This window comes from Talpa occidentalis, unplaced genomic scaffold (genome assembly GCF_014898055.3).
Source record: "Talpa occidentalis isolate TD23 unplaced genomic scaffold, MPIMG_talOcc4v2.1 talOcc4.3, whole genome shotgun sequence".
NCBI lineage: Eukaryota > Metazoa > Chordata > Mammalia > Eulipotyphla > Talpidae > Talpa > Talpa occidentalis.
In genome coordinates this window covers 96,920,751-96,942,621 of record NW_023603184.1, presented here as the reverse complement: position 1 = coordinate 96,942,621, position 21,871 = coordinate 96,920,751, and the positions used below count along the sequence as shown (strand labels likewise).

The window sequence follows — 21,871 nt, the reverse complement described above, 5'->3', positions numbered from 1 at the left end:
TATTTAAATTTAAATTTCTCTTAAATTTCAGGAATGTTTACTTTTGAAGAATTCTATTTTACTTGATAAGGATTGCAGTAAATCAATATATTGTTTTGGGTAAGAAGGGCATCTTACTAATGTTAGTTCTTCCAATGGATGAGTGTGGAATCTTTCCATTAATTTTTATGTGTGTGTCTTCTATTTCTTTTAAAAATGTCTTATAATTTTCATTAAATAGGCCTTTCATCTCCTTTGTTAGGTTTATTCCTTGGTATTTAATACTTTTTGATGCTACTGTAAATGGGATTGTTTTTTTGATTTTTCTCTTCTAACTTATTATTTGCATGTAGGAAAGCAATATACTTTTGTATGTTGATTTTGTAACCTGCCATTTTAATAATACTGATTTATTGTTTATAATAGTTTTTAGTGGAGTCTTCAGGGTTTTCTGTGTGTACTATCACGTATTCTGCAAATAATGATAATCTTACTTCTTTTCCAATTTGGATTCCTTTTATATCTTTGTCTTGCCTAACAGTAATACCACATTTGAACTTTCATAGAGTTCTGATCATGCGCATGCCAAGCATTTAGTTCTTCACCAAATATCACATTTGTGAAATTGGTTTCTTCCTCTCTGTTACTCATATCCTCTCAGATCCTCTTCCTTGATAAATAAGTTGCTGTACAGTTTTCCTGCCTTTCGTATTTGTAAAGTATTGGCTAACTCTCCATAATGCTGTAACAGTTATCTTTATAAAACCTGTCCTCATCTCTATTACACTCCCCTCACAATCAAAATGTTCTAAAACTCTTTTTTCTGGCTTATTTCTCTAAGCATGATCCCTTCCAGCTCCATCCATGTTGCTGCAAATTGCATGAGTTTATCTTTTTGATTGCTGAGTAATATTCCATTGTGTATATGTACCACATCTTCTTGATCCAGTCATCTATTTTTGGGCATTTGGGTTGTTTCCATGGCTTAGCTATTGTAAATAGTGCTGCTATTTACATAGGGGTGCAGATTCCCTTTTGAATATCGCATGGTCTCACTCATAGTAATTTAGAAAACCTAAATAAGGGACCAGAAAAAAAACTAATTATAATAAAGTAAAAATCAAAATCAACAAGCAACTATAAACCAGAGACACACTATGGTATGGGGGGAGAGGAGGGAGTAGGATCAAAACAAGGGGGGTGGGAATTGTACAGTGACTATAACCAAGATGAAAATGCATACATTGTGCAAAAATGAAAAATGATGTAAAAATGTATAAAATAAAAAAAAAATGTTCCAAAACTCTATATTGACAACTGAAAAATGTAGATGTAGAAGTCTGGAATTTCAGAGGCGTGTGGACTGGACTTACAAATTTGGGGTTTTCTAACATCTGTATAAAAATTGAAACCAAGGACATGGTTTACCACATGACTTCTTGAAAAATGAGATAAGAGTCCAAGAATCCAGGGTAAAAATAGAAGCTAGTGGAAAACTGAGTATAAATAGCTAAAAAGGTAGGAGGGAATCCAAGAGAAATTAATAATGTAAAGACCAAGAGAGGATGGTTGGACAAGTGGGGTTTGCTAAACATGAAAAGAAATACTGCTGAACAAGCAAAAAGTGATTAAGATTTAAGAGATGTTAATTATGTTTATCAAGTTGGAGCTCACTGATGAACTTAAAACGAGACATGTCATGGCGGGGGTGAGGGATTTGGGCGAGTCAAGATGGAAACTGTACTGCAGTGATCTGTATTTTATTCTTTGAATTATAATGCTTTTCTAAATTGCTTAAAGGATAAAAAGAAATCACTTGTGATGGAAGCATGAGATAGAGAAATAAGAAAGCAAATTTCACACCATGTACATAGCTGTGTACTCGGCACAATTACAGTGTCGTTTTTTAGGTGTTCAAATAACACTGAAATAAATGAAAAATAAAGACATTAAGTTTTAATTATGTAATATCTATATATTTGTATCTTCATTTCAATTCTAATATTGGAACTCAAGTCTCCAAACTGTAAATTAAAAAAAAATTCTTAGTGTCTCCCTAACCGTAATAACTAACAAAAAGTTATGAATGATAATGTGTTATAAAACAGATGATCTGATTCTACCAAATCTGCTTTTTTTGAATGTTTACAACATTTTGTAATGTTCCAGTCTTTACATGTTAAATGCCTATGAGATGTTTGAATGTCTACATTCTAATGCTTGAATAATTGAGCCACATCTTATTAATCGTGGTTACATTGGTCAAGCTAGGAAAGCAAAAAGGAAAACTGATGCTTTGACACTAGTCTACATACCCTTTTCTGACCAGTTACTTAAATGGATATATTTAATTATATTTGCATCCCAATCGAAAAATTTATAACTGGAAACTACCTTTTCACAAAAGGTAGTGTTTTATGAAAAGAAAGTAATCCTAATAATAGTGGTAATTGTTTTGGAATAGATTTAACTCTTCCTTAAAATTTCCCTTTATCTGAATGGTAGTTAAGGCATGTTAAAAAAAAACTATTAATGATAGTCTGACATTTACATATTTTTTTTTCCTGCAGACTTTTCCCTGGTTTTATTGATAAAAGGAGGAATACTCTCTGGAACAGACACTTACCAGTCTTTGGTTAATAAAACCTTTGGCTTTCCAGGGTATCTCCTCCTTTCTGTTCTACAGTTTTTGTATCCTTTTATAGGTAAGATTTTTATAGGTAAGATAAATATAAGAATATTGTAAATATTTACATAAACATAGTCATTTCTGAATAAAATAGTTTTTTCATTAATCATTAAAGAATACAGTAGTTGAAATATTTTCCAAATTGTTTACTTAATTAGCCATTTTCCCCTTCTTTTTTGGCCTTTTTGGTTGATTTTCTGGATATTTCACTGAAATTAAATGAGGCTAATTTTCTTTAGGGTAATGCTGTGCTTTCCTAGTTTGTTGAGAAATAGACTAATCTCAAAATGAGAGAAACAATAGTTTCTCTAAGACTGAAATACAATTTTTTGAAAACCTAAGAATTTCTGGAAGCTTTGTACAAGGCCAACATGCTGCTTAAAGATTTTACCAGAATGGTGAAAAATGTCACCTAGCTCTTAACTAAGTAAATTGTTAACATTCACCTTGGCCAAATTGATTTCATTTTACAAATCAGTAATGAAGAAGCTAATTTTCAAACTACCAGTTCCTTAAGTCTACACAGAAGGCTCAGAAAACTTTTTAAAATGAGGGGATATTGGGCCTCCCCTGGTGGCGCAGCGGTTGAGCGCTGGGCTGCGAAGCTGCCCACAGCCTCTGCAGCGCTGGCGAGCGACCCACCCAAAAAAAAAAAGGGGGGGGATATTTTGGAGCCTTCACAATTTTCTATTATTATTCCTCACTTTGAGCAATACATGTGTTCCTGAAAAAGTACTTGGTAACTGAATATTAATATCAAAATACATCGCATTTAAAATCACTACCAAAACTTGCTATTATTTAAAAATGTGTTTTATAAAGAATCAATTTGTGAAGTGAAATCTTTTTGTAATGAAAGATTGATATCCTCCTGTAAATATGTTGGCTAATTATTTTAAAAGTTGTACATATTGGTAATTATATATAATTATATATATAATTAATTTGTAAGTTTGTCTATTTGGGAAGTAATAACTGATAACTATAAAAATATTCAAGATGTAATACATGATGATTTGTTGGTGACTGTCTTATTTTAACTGTGTTTTTAGCTATGATAAGTTACAACATAATAACTGGGGACACTTTGAGTAAAGTTTTTCAAAGAATCCCAGGAGGTAAGTTGATATATTTATTTTATATAGCTATTCATAATTAATGTGGCTCATGTAATTTATAAGTAAAATATTTCCAAGTAGGGGAATTAAATGACTTCAAAATCTGGCAACGTCTGTGAACCGAAAGAATTAACCTACTTTTATATATAGTAATATATAATCCTACTAATAGGGAATATTAGAATAATAAATGTTATAATACATAGAATACTTTATCTTTTAAATATGTTATAATACATGTCACCAACTTTCTGGTGTCACATTTTCTCATGTACTATTTTTACTATATCATTTCCTAAATATGCAAGCTGATCTTTCCCCCCATTATTTATATCAAGGTATAGTTTTAATACAGTAAAATTAACCCTTTTTAATGTATAATCCTGTGTTTTTGATGAATACATATGGTCAAACACATAATCAAAATTGAGAGGAAATTCCATCATTATCCCCCTAAAATTTTCCCTGCTCCCCTATATAGTCACATCCTTCCTCATCTCCAGCAGCTGGCAAACACCAGTCTGATTTCTCTCCCAAATTTTCTTTTCCTAGAATGCCAAATGACACCTTACTGTATGTAGGCTTTTGAGTGTGGCTTCTTTGACTTAGCATAATGGTTGTGAAATTCTTCCTTGTCTTTGGATTTGTCAGTTGTTTGCTCTTTTATTATTATTTTTTTAAATCCCTGAAATCTGTTCCTTTGCATGAATGTACATCTATTTATCTATTATAAATTTGGGTTGACCTTTTCAACATGTACCACAAACCTACTCTCTGTTAAACCCTTCCTATCATGGCGGTTTGAATAATTTAGAGATCATGAGTCTTTTTGAAGTGTCTCATCCAAGCCACATAATACCCATTTCATTGTGACCTAACTAGTTGTTACAGCTGGACTGGTGAAAAACATCTTTCCTCTTAGTGCTTGAATCACTCATTCAAAAAACACATAAAGTAGGATAAAATAAAACCTAGAACTAGAAATTGCACACATTCCTCACACAGGATTGACTTGACCATCAAATCACAGATGCACTACTTGAGAGATACAGGTTAATTGACCTCTCTGTGTTCCAGACTCTTCATCTCTACATTATGGATCAGAATACCACCTGCTTCATAGAGTTGTTGTGTGAAACAACAACAACAACAAAAAATGATAGAGTACTTCCCATTGAGAAGGCTTTCTCACACTTCTATTATTATTGTTACCTTGAACTGTCTACAACTTCTGTCCCAGCCTTCCACCTCCAAGTTATGCTTTCTTAAACTGAGATCATAAGTGTATAGAATGGGCAACCTATGTGTTATGTATGCAATGTTATCTAAATTGTTTGTTTCTATTTCCTTAAGTAGGTAAGGAGAAATACATTTACACATGAACTCTGGTTATCTTTTAATTGTGGGGTCCATGGAATTTTTGTTTGTTTGATTTCTTTGATATTTTTCAGTTTTTCAAAAGAGCAGTGTTTGTGTAAAAGAACTTCTTATCCCTTTATTTTCTTATTTGAGAAGTAGTACATATTTATTAGGAAAATATTAGAAAACACAGACAAGCAAAATGGAGAAGATAGACATTCTCAATAACGTCTTTCTCTTGGGACAATCGTGTAGGGGTAATACTTTCAACAACTTCCTCCTTTCCTTCCTTTTTGAATCGTATGTTTAGAATTTTAAGAATTCATATACTCATATAAATAATATAATCTACATCTTGTTCTTTAAAGTGCTTCTTAGTGTATTAGAGACCCATTCTCATGTCAAATCATAGAGATCTTTCCTGTTTGCTTTAATAGCTATTCAGTCATCTCTTGTACAGCATCTACTGTATAGTAAGCTAAATCATAATTCATTTCATTTTCTCTGATAGAAATATTTTGATTAATAAATTTTATTTATTTAAATTTTATGAATGAGTATGCACTTTTAATAAAAGTAAAACATCCTGGGTGAGGCTAAAATTCCATTTGAAACCAACATCCTGATTATTAATTTTATAAGAATCAAAAATGACCTTTAAAAAGTAGGTCAATTTTGCAGAGCACACTTTATTCTTGTCAGTTTCTTTACCATTGTTGAATGTGATGTTTTATAATTTATGCTTTGTTTGTATATCTTTAAAGCATAGTATGCTGCCAGTGTATTTTTAGAAGTAAGTCATCCTTAGAAAAGCTGTATATTTCCCCTGAAATACACTATCAATATCTTAAACTGGCAAGCAGGCAATTGCATGTTTTCTCAGGTAAACAAGGCATTGGTCTTTGATATAAGTCAGAGTAATGAGAAACATTGGTGTAAGAAGTAGTATATTCAGTTGATTTTGAAATTTTACAAAAAGTTTAGTATTCATCTGTATGGTCAGGCAATTCCACTTCTGGGTATTTAGCCAAAGAAAATGAAAACACTTATTTGAAGATATATCTTATTCATATTAGCATTATTTACAGTAACCAATATGTGAAAAGAACTTAAGTGTCCTTCAGTGCATGAACGGATAAAAGATGTATGCTTTTATATGCACACACACAGACACACACAGAAAGGAATACTACTGAGCATAAAAAATAATGAAATCTTACCATTTGTGACAACATGAATGGATCTTGAATTATGTAAGCAAAATAAATCAGAGAGACAAACACCATATGATTTCACTTGTATGTACAATTATAAAAACAAACAAAACAAAACAAATAATGAAAACAGTGCACTGGTTGATAGGAGAGAAGTGGGTGTGAAAACAGATACAAATATCCCTTATAAATAAATATGTGATGGGGATGTATATACAGCATGGCAAATGTAGTTAGTGGTATTGTAGAGTAGACTTAAAAGTTGCAAGGTAATAAACGTTAAAGTTAACTTTGTCTGATGGCAAATGGTAACTGCTGTTGCTCTGGTAATCTTTTCAGCGATCTCTAAATATCAAATCATTATGTTGTACACCTGAAACCAATGTAATACATCAATTAAACCTCAATACATTTTTTTTTTCTAGTTTCAGCATTCAGTTTTCTTTTCTATACTTGTTCAGGTGCATTTTTGTTAGAATATCATTATATGTAATAGATGTCATCATTTGCTCATTAGTGGAAAATGTTCTTTATACTAATGGAGATACTCACTAATTAGGCTCCTACATGCAGTTCATAGCAGTCTATTTAGTGTTTCTTAGAGCTTAAAATTTTCCCAGTGAAGGGAATATATTTTCTATGAAACATATTAGTAAAGCATATGGTTTGAAGAAATAAATAGAAACAGAGATACAAATAATTAAATACAAATTATCTTCACTAAAAATTTGTAAATAATAAAGTTCATGAATTTGGTAACTTGAGCTTCCTGTTTTACTGTTTAATTCACAACTTCGTGATAATTGTTTATTAAAACTGATATTTGTTTATTAAAACAAATACTCATGATTAATCCACGTGTTGGGGGTGGTGGGGATGTATGCCGTTTCAGATTCCAGTCTTGGAACTCAGTTTGTATGCCATATAAGAAAAGTCCTCTCACTTTTCAGAATAATCTCTCTCTTTTTTAAAATCACATTCACTTTACTTCTTCAGGCTTTACACTTTGCACAAATGAATGCATAAAGACTTGCTAGCGCTGACAACATTTCAAAAATAGAATGACTTGATTGATCTCTGAAGAAATTCAGTATGAACTAATGGTGTCTGCATTTGAAAAGACATATAGCTCCTGAGGTGAAAACTAATTAACACATCTTAAAACTATATAAATCCTGCCATGTTTTATTTTATCTTCACCACTTTCATTTGTGTTTGATAAAGAAACACACACAATATTCTCTCCTTATGAGAGTCAGAAGCCTGAGGGCGCATCAGGTCCCAGCTGTTCCCAATGACATTTTCCCTGTCCAACAAGTTGCTTCTGTCTACTTTCCCTCAAGGAAGCCATTCCTTTCTCACAAAGGATAAAAATATATTGAATAGCTAGACAGATAATAGATAGATATAGATAGATATATAGATAGATAGATAAATAGATACCTCAATTTTGGAAATTTTAAGGTTTACTCTCCAAGTCATTTTAGAATACAAAGTTAAAAACCTCAGAAAATGCCCTGTCCTCATGTAGCTTCATAAATGAAGCCATGAGAAGGTTTGGAACAGACAGTGATGTTTTTGTGTTTGGAAAGGATCTCTATAGTTTGTGGTTTGAGTGTATTTTAAGGGGACGAAGGAACGTAGAGTAGGGAAACTGACCAGGAATCTATTAAAATCATTTGAGTGTAAAATATAGCACTAATTAAAATGTAGGTTTATGTTTAAATTGTTCTGTGTACATACACTTGTGATTTATTTCTATTTTTCTATGATTTTATGGAATTAATTTACACTCATAAAACCTTTGTAATTTATGTGTTATTACTTAGTAATATTCAATGTTTGGTTATCTACTTATGTTACTCCTACCTAAACACTCTAAAATTTATTGTATTTTAGTTGATCCTGAAAACTTGTTTATTGGTCGCCACTTCATTATTTTGCTTTCCACGGTTGCTTTTACTCTGCCTTTATCCTTGTACCGAGATATAGCAAAGCTTGGAAAGGTAATTTTTACATTTTAAATAAGCTTAGAAATGTACTTTATTACCTGCATTACTTTTGTGACACTACTGTCAATATGGCCAAGTTCTTCATTACCGTATTTTCCTTTAACTTCCTGTATTTTACTTATAACTATACTTGACTAAACTATGATCAAATCTTTAGCTTATGTAGGGGGATTGATGGTTAGTAAGTTGATGAGTGTGAACTAAATATATTATTTCTTTTTCATTTTGGTGCCAGTTTCTTCATGTTTAAAAAAAAGTGTCAATTTTTTATGTTTAGAAAATATAAAGAAGCATACTTAAAACAAGTCTTACTGAAAACATGTTTTATCGTCTTTTAATATACACAAGGTCAAACAATTTGAAATTAAACTCAGAAGTGAGGATGAATCACTTTATTGGCTTAAAAATTTTTTGTAAATTGCAGTATCTGTCATGCCTGTTTTTATCCAATGAGTTTATATATCAATATGTTTAATTTTTGAATTTGGACAATATTTATGATTTGTATAGCTAAAGACAAATGCTGACTTCTTTCTAATAAAACCAGCCAAATATTTACTCAAATCACCAAATATGCTCATTTGCATAGATTAGCCTTTATCTGTCTGTATTTTATTTCCTTACTCTCAAGCAATATTTGTATTTTACCCAAAATATTGTTGGCTCTATAGCTATCTGATGCCAAGAATTCAGAAGGAATTTTTTTAAAAAGAGTTATGCATATGATATTTTTATATTCTAGTTTGAAGCAGCTGATTGAATTTTACTTTTCCCTTTGATGTGTATCCATAGTTAACATCTCTCCTCCAGATAGAACTGAGGATGGAGGCATTATTAGAGTATACTGACCACTTCACCTTCCTTCCCTAAGAGTCATTCAGAAATAAGCAGGAGTTTATCAAAAGGAGCATTTTGGGGACCATCTAAAATGATTGAACTATTTTCTATTTTAAATGTTCAATAAGTGTTATCTTCTTAGAGGAGAAAAAAGGCATTCATGAAAAGAAAGCTACTAATATTCTATCATAGTATTAGTAACTACTTTTCCCCCAAGAATATCCTTTAAATGTGCTATGTTGCAATATCTAGATAAAGCTGCTAGTGAGCAGAGCTAGTAAGAGCCCAGACCTGGAGTATGGCCGCTTGCCTTTGAGTCTCCCTTCTGCAGCTTTCTAGCTATGTGATCTTTGGATGTTATTTAATCGCTCTCTTTTTCAGTAGATTGGAGGAGTCCAAATAGAACTTTCTTTCTACTTAAAAGCTAACAACTCAGAAAATAAGTTTAATGACATTCAAATTAAATGCAAGTGATTTGCTATCTTTCTAATAAGAGAAAAAAAGTCCAAAATATGCTTATTCATTAAAAAATTAAGAGTAGAAACACTGACTTAATGTAATGAGTGCACAGAGCACATGCACACGAAGCAATTTATATTTTAGCCATTTGAATAATAGCAGAAGGGGGAGAGGAAGAAGCAAAGAAGATTTAGAAACATAGGACAAAGGGTAAAAACATAAAGGAAAAATAGACTAAAAGAGCTGGAGAGCAAAGCAGAAAAAGCAGAGGCACTCCCCAAAAAACGGGTATGAATGGGCAGGTGTTAGAGAGGGTGTTGTGTTGAAAGTGTGGGGTTAAGAAAGACAGAAGCAGAAGAAGCATTTGTAGATAAAAAAAAGCATAAGTGAGCACCACAGTAGGGCCAGAGAATAAAAACAATTTAACTTCTGCTTTCATAAACCAAAACCATCCTTTTTGTGTTCTACACAGGAACCCACTAAAAACACTTAAAATAATTTTGCAAGATAGTCATGTGATACATTTTTAATTTTAAGGGAAAAAGGTTAAGATGAAGATCTGATAAGAATCTCCATGACTTCAATTATCAACACATTAAGAATTAACTACTGGGCCTCCCCGGTGGCGCAGCGGTTGAGCGCTGGGTTGCGAAGCTGCCCGCGGCCTTTGCGGCGCCGGTTCGATCCCCGGCTGCTCCCCGGCCACCAGAGGAGGGTCCCACATGGCGCGCAGACCTCTCCTGCCACCCGCTGCTCCCCTCAGCAGTGTACTTCAGTCCTTCTGCCTGCTCTGCTCCCCACTCTGGCTCTGGTGAATTCTCTCACCCTCCCGCGCTTCTGACTGTACCCAGTGCATGTATAAACAAAACAAACAAACAAATATAATAAATAAATAAATAAATAAAAACATGCCTCTATAAAAAAAAAATAATTAACTACTAAAGAATTTTATGAAAAAAAAACATGTAAAAAGAGAAAAAGCTAAATTTTTAATAACAGTCATTCCTGCTCTAAACTGATGATATCATTACATCTTCTTTTGCAGATCTCTCTTATATCTACAACTTTAACAAGTCTCATTCTTGGAATTGTAATGGCAAGAGCAGTTTCATTGAGTCCGCATATGTAAGTCTTGTTACATTGTTTGATCTTTAATTTATAGCTATCATGTATGTATATTGCATATTATAGATTCAGAAATATAAAGAAATCCTGGGACCAGAAGCATTGTTTATCTTTAGTATTTGCCTAAGTGAGAAAAAATAATTATATCTTACTAGACACTCATTTTTCAGTTGAACCCTACATGGCTGATGGGATTAAACTGAGTTATGATTTGATGGCCAGCCGTAAGAATAAAGAAGGGATTTTGAATAGGGACAAATAGGAGCTAAGCAGAGACATCAGTGATAGATGCAGATATTTCTATATCTTCCACCCCCAGAGATGATTTGTTTTTTAACAATGTTTCACAGTCTAGGCTGAGATAAGAAAAATAAACTAAGTGTAGTGACTTTGAAAACTATCCTTTATTCTCTACTATGATTATATTCTTTAATTATTTTGTATTAAAATATTTTGTCATCGGTGGATTGATGGTGATAGCTGATAGTGGTATTTATTTGTTTTTAGTGTTATTAATTAGCTTAAACAAAATATTGGCGACATGACATTAGTTTTCCCCCAATTTTAAATATGTAATTTCTCTGTGAAGTTCAAAGTGTGGATACTGCTGATATGAATGACACAGTTTGTGTGCTTTAATAGAATAGATGCACCATTAAAGATTGGGTAGTTTATATGCATAGTCCAAAGAGAATGCTGGAGTGAAACCAGCTTCAGTTGGCTTTAATCACAAAATTGGATCCCCACAGCGCACAATCAGTATTTTTTGAATAGCGATGTATAATGGCACTTCTGTAAGACTTTAAAATTTTCTCTATAGTAAAGAAGACAATATGAATTACCTTAAGAAATAATGTCTATCACAGTGCAAGAAACATGCTCAATCTTCAATGAATGTTATTTGTAAGGAACAACAGAAAACCAAGTGAATAGCTATAGTTGATGATGCAGTCCCCAAGGAGACTTATTTTTTCCTATTGATTCATTGTTCTGCAAAATCACTTCCTTGTGATGTTGAGATATGTTTATGTCAGACTTTTTTCAGTGTACAAGGGAAATACCAAAAATTATGCCTCACATTTATGTGGAAGGAAGTGTGAAATGCATATGTAAGTTCATTTGATATGACATTTTCTTTGAAAAAACAAGCAACTATACATTAAAGGAATTTAAATGATAGGGAAAATATACATATCTACCATGTTTATATTAATTTTATCTTCATGTACATTAATCCCAGTTCACTGTAAGATTACTCAGTTTGGGCTGCCAGAACAAAATATTATCTGGGTGGTTTAAACAACAGAAATTTGTTTTCTTATAGTTCTACAGCTGCCATTGTGGTCAGGTTCAGGGATCCCTTTCTGACCTGTGACCTCACTTGGCAGGGAGTGAGAAAGACAGCAAGCTTTCTGGTGTCTCTCTTTATAAGGGCATTGATCCCATCAAGAGTGCCCTGCCCTCATGACCTCATCTAAACCTAATAATCTCCCAGAGGCCACATCTCCAGACACTAGCACACTGGGGGGTTAGGGCTTCAACATATGAATTTTATGGGGGAAGGGGAAGATACAATTCAGTCCACTGCAGCAGTGTTTTGAAATGCACCTGCCACTTCAATGTGGCCATTTATTCTTTCATTTTGTAAATACTTACTGAATGCCTATTGTTTCTAACTATTGTGCTGTGCCTGGAGAGAAGAGCTGAAATATATAAATCAGGACCTGCTCAAAGTTGTTGACAATCTAGGATGGAGAAGAGACTTATTTCAAAGTAAAAGAGAAGAAAAATAAAGACAGTATAGTATGAGAAATGCAGATAGAAACAGTGGGCTATGACAGCTCTAAAAGAGGGAGTGCTTAATAGTCTATCTGAATCAGGGGGAACTTCCTGGAGGAAGAAAAATATGGTTTGGATATTTTAAAAGATGAATCTTAATTTTTCTACACAGATAGAGGTAAAGTGTATTAGCAATATGGGAAAGATAAGCACAAAAACGCAGAAGCATCTAGCCAATTCCAGCAGCATTATTTTAGCATCTATTATAATGGATAGTATTCAACTCTGTTTCAAAGTTTTATTCACAGTAACAAAATCTAATAAGTATATTGAAAAGAATTGGATTAAAACTTTTAGTTGTATAAAATAGACTTGTAATTGAAGCTTTTATCCTAAGCTTCTGCAGGTCTGGAAATTTTAGTACCGTTAATGCAATACCTGTTATTCTTCTACAAAAAGAGCACCTTTAAAACCACTCCCCAGTTCTTTGAGTGCAGCCAGAATACAGAATTGACTAGCCAGAAGACCTAGAGAGCTGAGATTTTGGAGACATAATGAGCTGCGGGATCTCTTACCTGGAAAGAGGAGCAGTAATGGGCAGTGCTCATTGTGCAGACTTTTTTTTTTTTTTTTAAAGATTTATTTATTGATTGATTTATTGATTTATACATACATACATACAAGCACTGGGCACAGTCAGAAGTGCGGGAGGGTGAGAGAATTCACCAGAGCCAGAGCAGGGAGCAAGGCAGGCAGAAGGACCGAAGTACACTGCTGAGGGGAGCAGCGGGCGGCAGGAGAGGTCTGCGCGCCATGCGGGACCCTCCTCTGGTGGCCGGGGAGCAGCCGGGGATCGAACCGGCGCCGCAGAGGCTGCGGGCATCTTCGCAACCCAGCGCTCAACCGCTGCGCCACCGGGGAGGCCCAGTGTGCAGATTTTTTATTGGAAAGGGGAAATCCCTGGTAGTGCAGATGGTGATGACTCTGTAACTCCGTTTAGGGCATAAGCAGCAGCTGAAGACTAGAACTTGAATCCAGGAAGAAGCTAACTTGATGAGGGTCTCAAGTAGAAGAGAAATAATAACTAGATTTGAACAGAAACAATTCTTAGTGTTAGGGAGTTGGACATATGTCAGAACTTCAACTAATGACCATGATCTCTGCCCATCCTGTAGAATTGTGCTTAATTTTACCAGATAATAACCTAAGTTCTATTCCACCTAGCAGATATCAATAACAATCAGTCTATTTATCACAAAGTGCCATTAACTAAGAAATTGATAGTATGTTTAGGCATGGAGGCTTGATGGCAAAATTCAGCTCCTCATCTCATTTTTTTTTCTTTCATAGACCATGGAAATTTATCAACCACATAGGAACCATTTTGTTCCTACATTTACATACTTCTTTCTTCCACTTTCCACTCACCTCTAAACTCCTTAAAGGCAGACTCTTTGCTAAATTTTTATTTTGCTGTAGTACCTTGTAGGTGTAGGAACGGGCACAGCGCAAGATCTTTATGACCCAAGCAGACGGGGTAAAGGAGGAGTCCTGGAGCCTTGGTGGTTTTTGCAGGTTTTTATTTGGATTTACCAGGTACATGGCAGGCAGGGGTGCTGGGGGGCCAGAAGGCTGGCAGGCCTCCCAGGCCCCAGCAAGTCTTCACTCACTCTGGGCTCTCCTGCATTCTCTGGTGGCCTTGTTCTCTGCTGCTCTCATAGTTCTGTTTTTCTGCTCTCCCGTTCATTCTTCTTCTGGCGTCCCCGTGACGCCACCTTATAAGCCCAGTCTTAGCCCAGGTGTACCCACTTACGCATGCCCACACCCTCCTCCAGGTGCCCGCCATCAGGTATGCATTCAGGACCACAAGGATCCATCAAAAATCCTAATGGTGGGAGGGCAGAAAAGCCTGATATCATTTACTTACCCTACATACCTATTATAATTCTCAAGATAAAATAAATAGCCAATAGATTCTTGATGAAAGAATGAAAAAAATGAAGCTTTTATTACGAAAAGTGATTTTAGGGAACAAATTATTTGGTTTTAATAAAATGTCTCATGGATTTGGTAAATATAGGACTATGAGGCAAATATTGAGAGAAAACATAGCTAAAAGTTAACCAATCATTAATGAGCCCCAGGAGAACAATTTAGAGTTAATTTTCAAATCTGGCATCACATTAGAATCACCTGAGTAGTTTTAAAAATCTCTGATGCCAGGGCCCCACCAGCAAATATTTTGAAGGGACCAGTCTAGGAGTCAGGCACTTGGGTTTGGTATTTAAAAGTTGGTGATTTTGTGAACAAGAGTCTAGGACCTCTTTGTTTAAACAGATTAGAATTATGAATGTGCATTTTAAGTGACATATTTATAATAGACCAGGTATTTTGTATCATTTTATTTTGTATTAATTACTTGTGTGTCATTATTTTTCATAATTCACTTTCTACTTAATTTTTCAGTGCTTTTGTATACAAAATATTGAACAAGTAAAGAGAAATAAAATTGCTCTCAAGAGGCACACAATGTAGTGGGGAAGATAAGGTAACACAAACAACCATTATATGGGCAGTGTATCTTGATAAAAAATGAAGAGGAAGGCATGGCCACTTCTAGGTGGCACTAAATGGATCGAATTTTTTTAGCCTATTTTTATCTGTTTAAAAAATATGGCAGATATCTTTCTAATCTTCCTCTAGTATTGATATGATATTTTCTATGAGCCTTTGAAATTATTCTAATAACAGGGATTGTTTACTTAACTCTTTCAATATTTAGATGTTAAAGAAGTGTGTTTTTTAATACTGTGCTGCCTTATATATCTGTTTGAATACTACTGCAAACAACTTCTGTTTGTCCAGATTTACAATTAGGCTAATCAAATCCCATGTGCAGGGCTTGGCATAATAACTAGTCAGATGGGTTTCCTACTGAAATTATGACAGCCATGAATGCTTATAATCCATAAAACATGAGAAATTCAATACTCCATGTGTGTTTTCCCTCATTTTGGGTTCAGATGAATGACCAGAAAAGCTGTACTTTTTCATATAGCTTTTAAAGGATATTTGAAAAAGATCTTTAAATCCACTGTCAGCAAAGAGGAAGGTCTGTAATGGCAACTGGTATTGACCTTGTTACTATGGAAACACCTCTTTAGTGGTTGTGTTTTAAAAATAAAACACACAATTCAATTTCCTTTTCCATAACTCATAGGGCCATAAATTCTACTTTTTGATATGATTTCAAATATCTCACAGTCCAATGACTTTCAGTTCTTTTTGGAAATAATGTTCAGTTTTATTATATTTTCTAACCTTTTGTGCTTTCTAAAAACTGAGGTGGCAAAGCAATTTAATTGCTTTCCAGAAAGTGTGCTAGTATAAAAATGCAATAACAGTTTGCCCGCTTTAAAAAAACTAGGATCAGAAGCATTATCACTATGAAAACCTTCATTCTGTGACTCATTAGTATTCATTTCCTCAGAATGGAAGTGATAGGATGCAGTACAAATTTATAAGTATGTTCTCTTCATATGAATTTTTTAAAGCATTTTAATCAATAGTGTCAAGTTCCAAACAGCATTCCCCAAAATGTGTGTTCTCTAAGGACTTTAATATGTTTGTTTCTTTGCTCCTTATTCTTTATAACCTTGAAATTTTATAATGTAATATTATGCAAGAAAAGGAACTAGAGGGCATTTTGAAAGAATCAGAAAAACGTAAGTAAAAAGATAGAGGAATAGTGCATATTTGTAAAAAAGGGGGGATAATTCTGTTGAAGACAAGCCACTATATTTTACAGTGGTGTCAAAATTATTGCCCTTTTTTGTTGTAAATGACAATCATTGCAGAACCCTTCTGGCTGAAATGACAGAGAATTTATTGACTTACCTAACTGTAAAGTTCAAGGTTAGTTCTTTTATTAGATGCGTTTGTATTTAGGAAATTAGTCAATGAAGTCAAACATAGTTTCTCTCTTTTCATCTCTTGACTGTGCTTCCTTTTTGGCTCTAACTATAAAGATTTCCCCTCATTGTGAAAAAATGGCAGTAGCAGTCCCATCCTATATCCATTAAAGTCCAAGTTCATAAAAAGAGAAAGAGCTTTCTCTTTTAGTTACCCTCAACATCACTTCCAGTAATAGTTGATTGACACTAATGAGGATCTGTGATGATCCCAAATGCTATCATCACGGCCTGTGTTGAGTTGCTTGTGTTTAGATTGCATGCCAACCCAACTAAAGCTCTCAGGCTGAAAATGGAGCAAAGGGTGCTCCCAAAGGAAATTACAGCAGTGATTCCAAGGGAAGAGGGAGTAACCATTGCATGGTGCAAATGACAGACGCCCACTTCATGTGATAAGTTACTGGCAACTTTCAGGAATTTCAAGCAAATTTCAAGCCAAGTTAGAGAGAATTAAGGTGTAAAGTTAATGATAGGGAAGTGAATTTGCCAAATTGCTCCCTGACTTCCCTACCTTTTGTTTTTTTGAATGACATTAGTGAATGAAAAGAGCACGATAGGAAAATATCTTGAGGGGGTAAGAGGTCTAAAATAACTATTTATTTTTACTCTGGAAGATATTGAACATGTTATATTCCAAGCCAAAAGGTGAGCTGAAAATCTCCTAAGCAATCTGGGAAATTAGAATTTGCAATATAGAGTATTCATTTGAGAGAAGCTAGGATGCTTCTTCAAACTCTTGAAGCAATGAGAGTATGGAGTATAAAATATGGATTCTTTCTGAAAACCAGTTAAGGGAATTTGAATGGTCATACCCAATAGCTTCTGTTTTTTCAAAGATGAGAGTATTTTTTAAGAGTGTGGTAGACAGAAGTGAGGTTCATAATTTCATTATTTCAGCTGGTTAAATCTCAAATTTTCACCATAGTATACACTGTATGTTAAATTACCTTTATTCACCTTTTATGTCTTGTGTATTTTATGTCTTTCGTACCTCATTATAAGCTTTATTCACACTGTATACCCATTAGTCAGCACAGTATCTAACACAATTAAAACCTGGCAAAGAAGTGTTTAATAATCAGTTTAACAAATGAATGGATCTCTGTGCCTTCTTGTTTTAGTTGATTCAACTTGACAATTAACTGGCCAAAACTGAGGAAATAAAACAATAAAACTATCTTGAGAAAATAAAAATTTCATACAAAAAATTTTCACTGTGAAAAAGTTTCTTAAGACAACTCCCTTGCTGGGCCTCCCCTGGTGGCGCAGCGGTTGAGCGCTGGGCTGCAAAGCTGCCCGCAGCCTCTGCAGCGCCGGTTCAATCCCCGCCGGTTGGGCGAGGGTCCCACATGGCGCGCAGACCTCTCCTGCCGCCCGCTGCTCCCCTCAGCAGTGTACTTCGGTCCTTCTGCCTGCTCTGCTCCCCGCTCTGGCTCTGGTGAATTCTCTCACCCTCCCGCACTTCTGACTGTACCCAGTGCTTGTATAAATAAATAAATCTTTAAAAAAAAAAAAAAAAAAGACAACTCCCTTGCTAGCAAAATTTGCTAACACGTTTAAAATATCATTTGATTCCAGAAGAAGAACCCCAGCTTCTTTTAAGTTATTAACCAGGATTGGAGAGGTAGCAGGTCTGGGAAAAATACAGTACTTTTTTTTAAGATTTATTTATTTATGCATACAAGAGCTGGGGCACAAGCCAGAGATGTGCGGGGTGAGAGGATTCACCAGAGACAGAGTGGGGAACAGAACAGGCAGAATGACTGAAATACACTGCTGAGGGGAGCAGCAGGCGAGACAGGAGAAGTCTGCCTCACCATGTGGTTTCTCCCTGGCTGGCTGGGGATCGAATTCGTGCTGCAGAGGCTGTGGATTGCTTCATAGTGAGGTGCTTAATTTTATTTTGTTTAACTGGATACTTTTTTTTTTAATTAATAAATTTTATTTTTATATTCCTCATACATTTGCAATCCCCCCATTATTTAGCACCCAAGATTGGGAATAGTGTTCTCTTGTTATTTATGCATTCAGTGAAAGTTACTTGGTAAAAATCAGGAGTGGGGAGAGTGGGAGATGAAGGAGAATGACACTGAGTTTTTGAAATGCAAGTCAAATTTAGGGAGAGTCTGGTAGGGACTAGATTGTACAGAGACATCATATAAGGTGAAGGGAGGTAAAACCAAGTAGACCCCAGTTTTAAAATAACCATCTGCAACTCATATCCAAAGTTATATTTTATTTTAACTATAAAATTTCATATTTTATTTTCTTTTTTATGAAAAGCATGGTAGAGAAGTAAAAGAACACCCATACTTCTAACAAATTTTCTTTTCGCTGAGAAGTGAAATCTGGTCCTTTCCCAGCCATTCTCTGCCCGTTCAACCACAAGTCACAAAGACAGTTAACACTAATTTTATTTATTTTTATAACTTTTTTATTAAGTAACATTGTTTTCAACACTGTATGTAATCCAGAAATATGATTCTACCTCTTCACACCAGTGCACCCATAATTCTTAAAAATTTCACAGAGGAATTGGAGCCAATAATGGGAAAAAATAAAAAAGTGGGTGACAAAATATGAATCAAAAGTGGCTAGACAATTTTTTCTCAAAATGTATTCAATGACTGAATTGTCTTGTCCCCTTCTCTATCTTTTAGTTTACAATGGCTTTTACCCACTAAGACATCAGGAAAGAAAGGAAGAATAAGTACTATCTGCATTAACAATTAATTGAAAACTTAGGGGAAAAATACCTGTAAACAATTACAAAAAATATGATTTTTATTTTATTTAACTGGATACTTTTTTATTTAGCACCCAAGATTGGGAATAGTGTTCTCTTGTTATTTATGTATTCAGTGAAATTTACTTGGTAAAAATCAGGAGAGATTAATTTTCTGTTGCTTCCAAAGATTATTACACACATACACAGACACACATCTCAAGATTTTATAACATTTGCAAGGCCATCTAGCTTTATGAAAACAAAATAAGACTTCTAATAATTCCTGAAAGTGAAAATCTAGTTTCCTTAACAAATAAAGCAGCCTCTGTTTCCCTATAAGAAGAGAGTGCAGTGTTTAAAAAAAAAAAATGCACTTAAATTTAAAAGTGGGCAGAAGACCTGAATAGACCTTTTTTTTTTTTTTTTTTTTTGGCAAAGAAGACATATAGATGGCCAATAGGTATATAAAAAGGTACTCATTATCACTGATCATTAGGGAAATGCAAACTGACACCACAATAAGCTGTTCTCTCATATGCCTTAGAATGACTATTATTAAAAGGACAAGTGTTGGTTAGGATGTGAAGGGAAATCTTTGCATACGTTGGTGGAATGTAAATTGATGTAGCTACTATGTAAAACAGTGGTGGTTTCTCAAAAAACTAAAATAGAACTACCATATGATTCAGAAATTCCACTTCTGTGTATTTAGACAAAGAAAGCAAAAACACTATCCTGAAAAGATATATGCACCCTCATGTTCATTGCAGCATTATTTACAATAATCAAGATATGAAAACAACCTATGTGTCCATCAATAATGAATGGATAAAGAACATGTGATATATATGTACATGTATGTGTGTATATATAAATACATATATAAATACATATATATATATACACACACACAAATACAATGGAATATTATTCATTAATAAAAGAGAAGGAAATCTTGCCATTTGCAATGACCTGGATGGACCTTGAGGGGGTTATGCCAAGTGAAATAAGTCAGAGAGAGAGGCAAATACCATATGATCTCACTTATATATTGACTGTAAAGAAACCCAAAAAAGCAAAAAACTAAGCTCACACGTACAGAGAAACAGATTGGTGAGGAAGGGATGAAATCGGTGAAGGGGCCAAAGTATAAACTTCTGTTTAAAATTAATCATGGGAATATAATGTATAGCATAGTGACTGTAGTTTATAAATTCTGAATTTCGTATTTGAAAGTTGTTGAGTAAATTTTAAGAATCCTTTAAAAGAAAAAAAATTGTAATTGTGTATGGTGACTGATGTTAACTAGTGTTCATTCCACAATATATACAAATATTGAATCATTATGCTGTGTATCCGAAATTTGTTATGTCAGTTTTTCTCAATAAAATGCTATAAAGCAAATATAACAAAATTAACTTAAATGTCACCAAACTTTTATTTTATCAGTATCAATGATAAAACATATTCTTTCATAATCTTTCCTTGCAGTGCAATACAAAAGGAAAATACTGACAATAAAATTTATTCCATAACTGGAAATTTTTATTATAAAAACAACTTAAGTAATCCTTAATTTGTAATTGTGTATGCATGTGTATGTGTCTGTGTGCTTGTATAGATAGAAGTTTTAAAATGTAAAAGTGTAGCTTATACTTGCTTTATTTCAAGTGATTAGTCTAAGATATTATCTGATGACTAAACAAATCAGGCAATTTGCCTCTCTATTTTAGATGTCAAATATCTGAAGGTTTAATGAGTGCCTTCTTTTATACAAATTTTTAATTACCTTTCATTGATAGTAGTGTCCATACTACTGTAGCAAAATTTTTAATTTCACCACTGAGTTACAACTTAACTGGGGAAACGATGATTGGATTTATACCCTGGAGTGAGGTGAGCAGCATCAAATACTCCAAAGTTGTCTAAAATGACTTTATACAATTGAAAGGTGCACCAGTTTGGCAGACCCAGTTATGCAGAAAATTGGTACATGAGATAGAATACTGAATATTTACTGTAATCATCAAAGTGTAGGTGAACAATGAAAAATTTTTCATCATTGGCCAAATAGCTGAGCTTATGGTTGCATGTATATCTGTTATCAAGTTCAGTAATTCATTTAAGTATGATATCTCACCATCTCCCACGGTCCCTTCATTCTCTAAAAGAAGATGAACAATGACAGTATCCTTACAGTCCTTTACCACCCAAAGTACAACATGTATTGTTAATTTAATGGCAACAGAAGAAAAGGGAATGATGTGCAAGGAGGTCTCATCTAACATTGATTGTCTACTACATACCACACTCATTCATTTTCTCCTTTAACTCATCAGATATGCAAAATAGATTTATTAATATTGTCTCTGTTCTCAGCACAGAAAACTGGGACCACTGTCATTAATAATCTCCCCAAAGTCATCATACTAGTATATCATAAAGTTAAGATTTAAATGCTATTCATTGTGACTCCAAAACTTGTGTATTTGTCCATTTCAGCTGTCGTATTTATGTGGGCTTTCATAGTTGTAATAAAGGTTGACCTTCACAATGGAAATTAGCTTCACTTCTGTTTTAGTTGTCATTTGTTAACAATAT

General features: G+C 34.0%; 1 protein-coding gene across 1 annotated transcript in view; it reads left to right on the top strand.

Moving 5' to 3' along the window:
• The window catches only part of SLC38A11 (solute carrier family 38 member 11), a 50,512-nt gene that overhangs the window by 7,087 nt on the left and 21,554 nt on the right, over window positions 1-21,871 (top strand). The window contains exons 4-7 of the mRNA XM_037521846.2: window positions 2,550-2,684; window positions 3,721-3,786; window positions 8,259-8,365; window positions 10,713-10,792. Coding sequence (XP_037377743.1) covers window positions 2,550-2,684; window positions 3,721-3,786; window positions 8,259-8,365; window positions 10,713-10,792 — 388 coding nt within the window. The remainder of the gene's footprint in view (window positions 1-2,549; window positions 2,685-3,720; window positions 3,787-8,258; window positions 8,366-10,712; window positions 10,793-21,871) is intronic.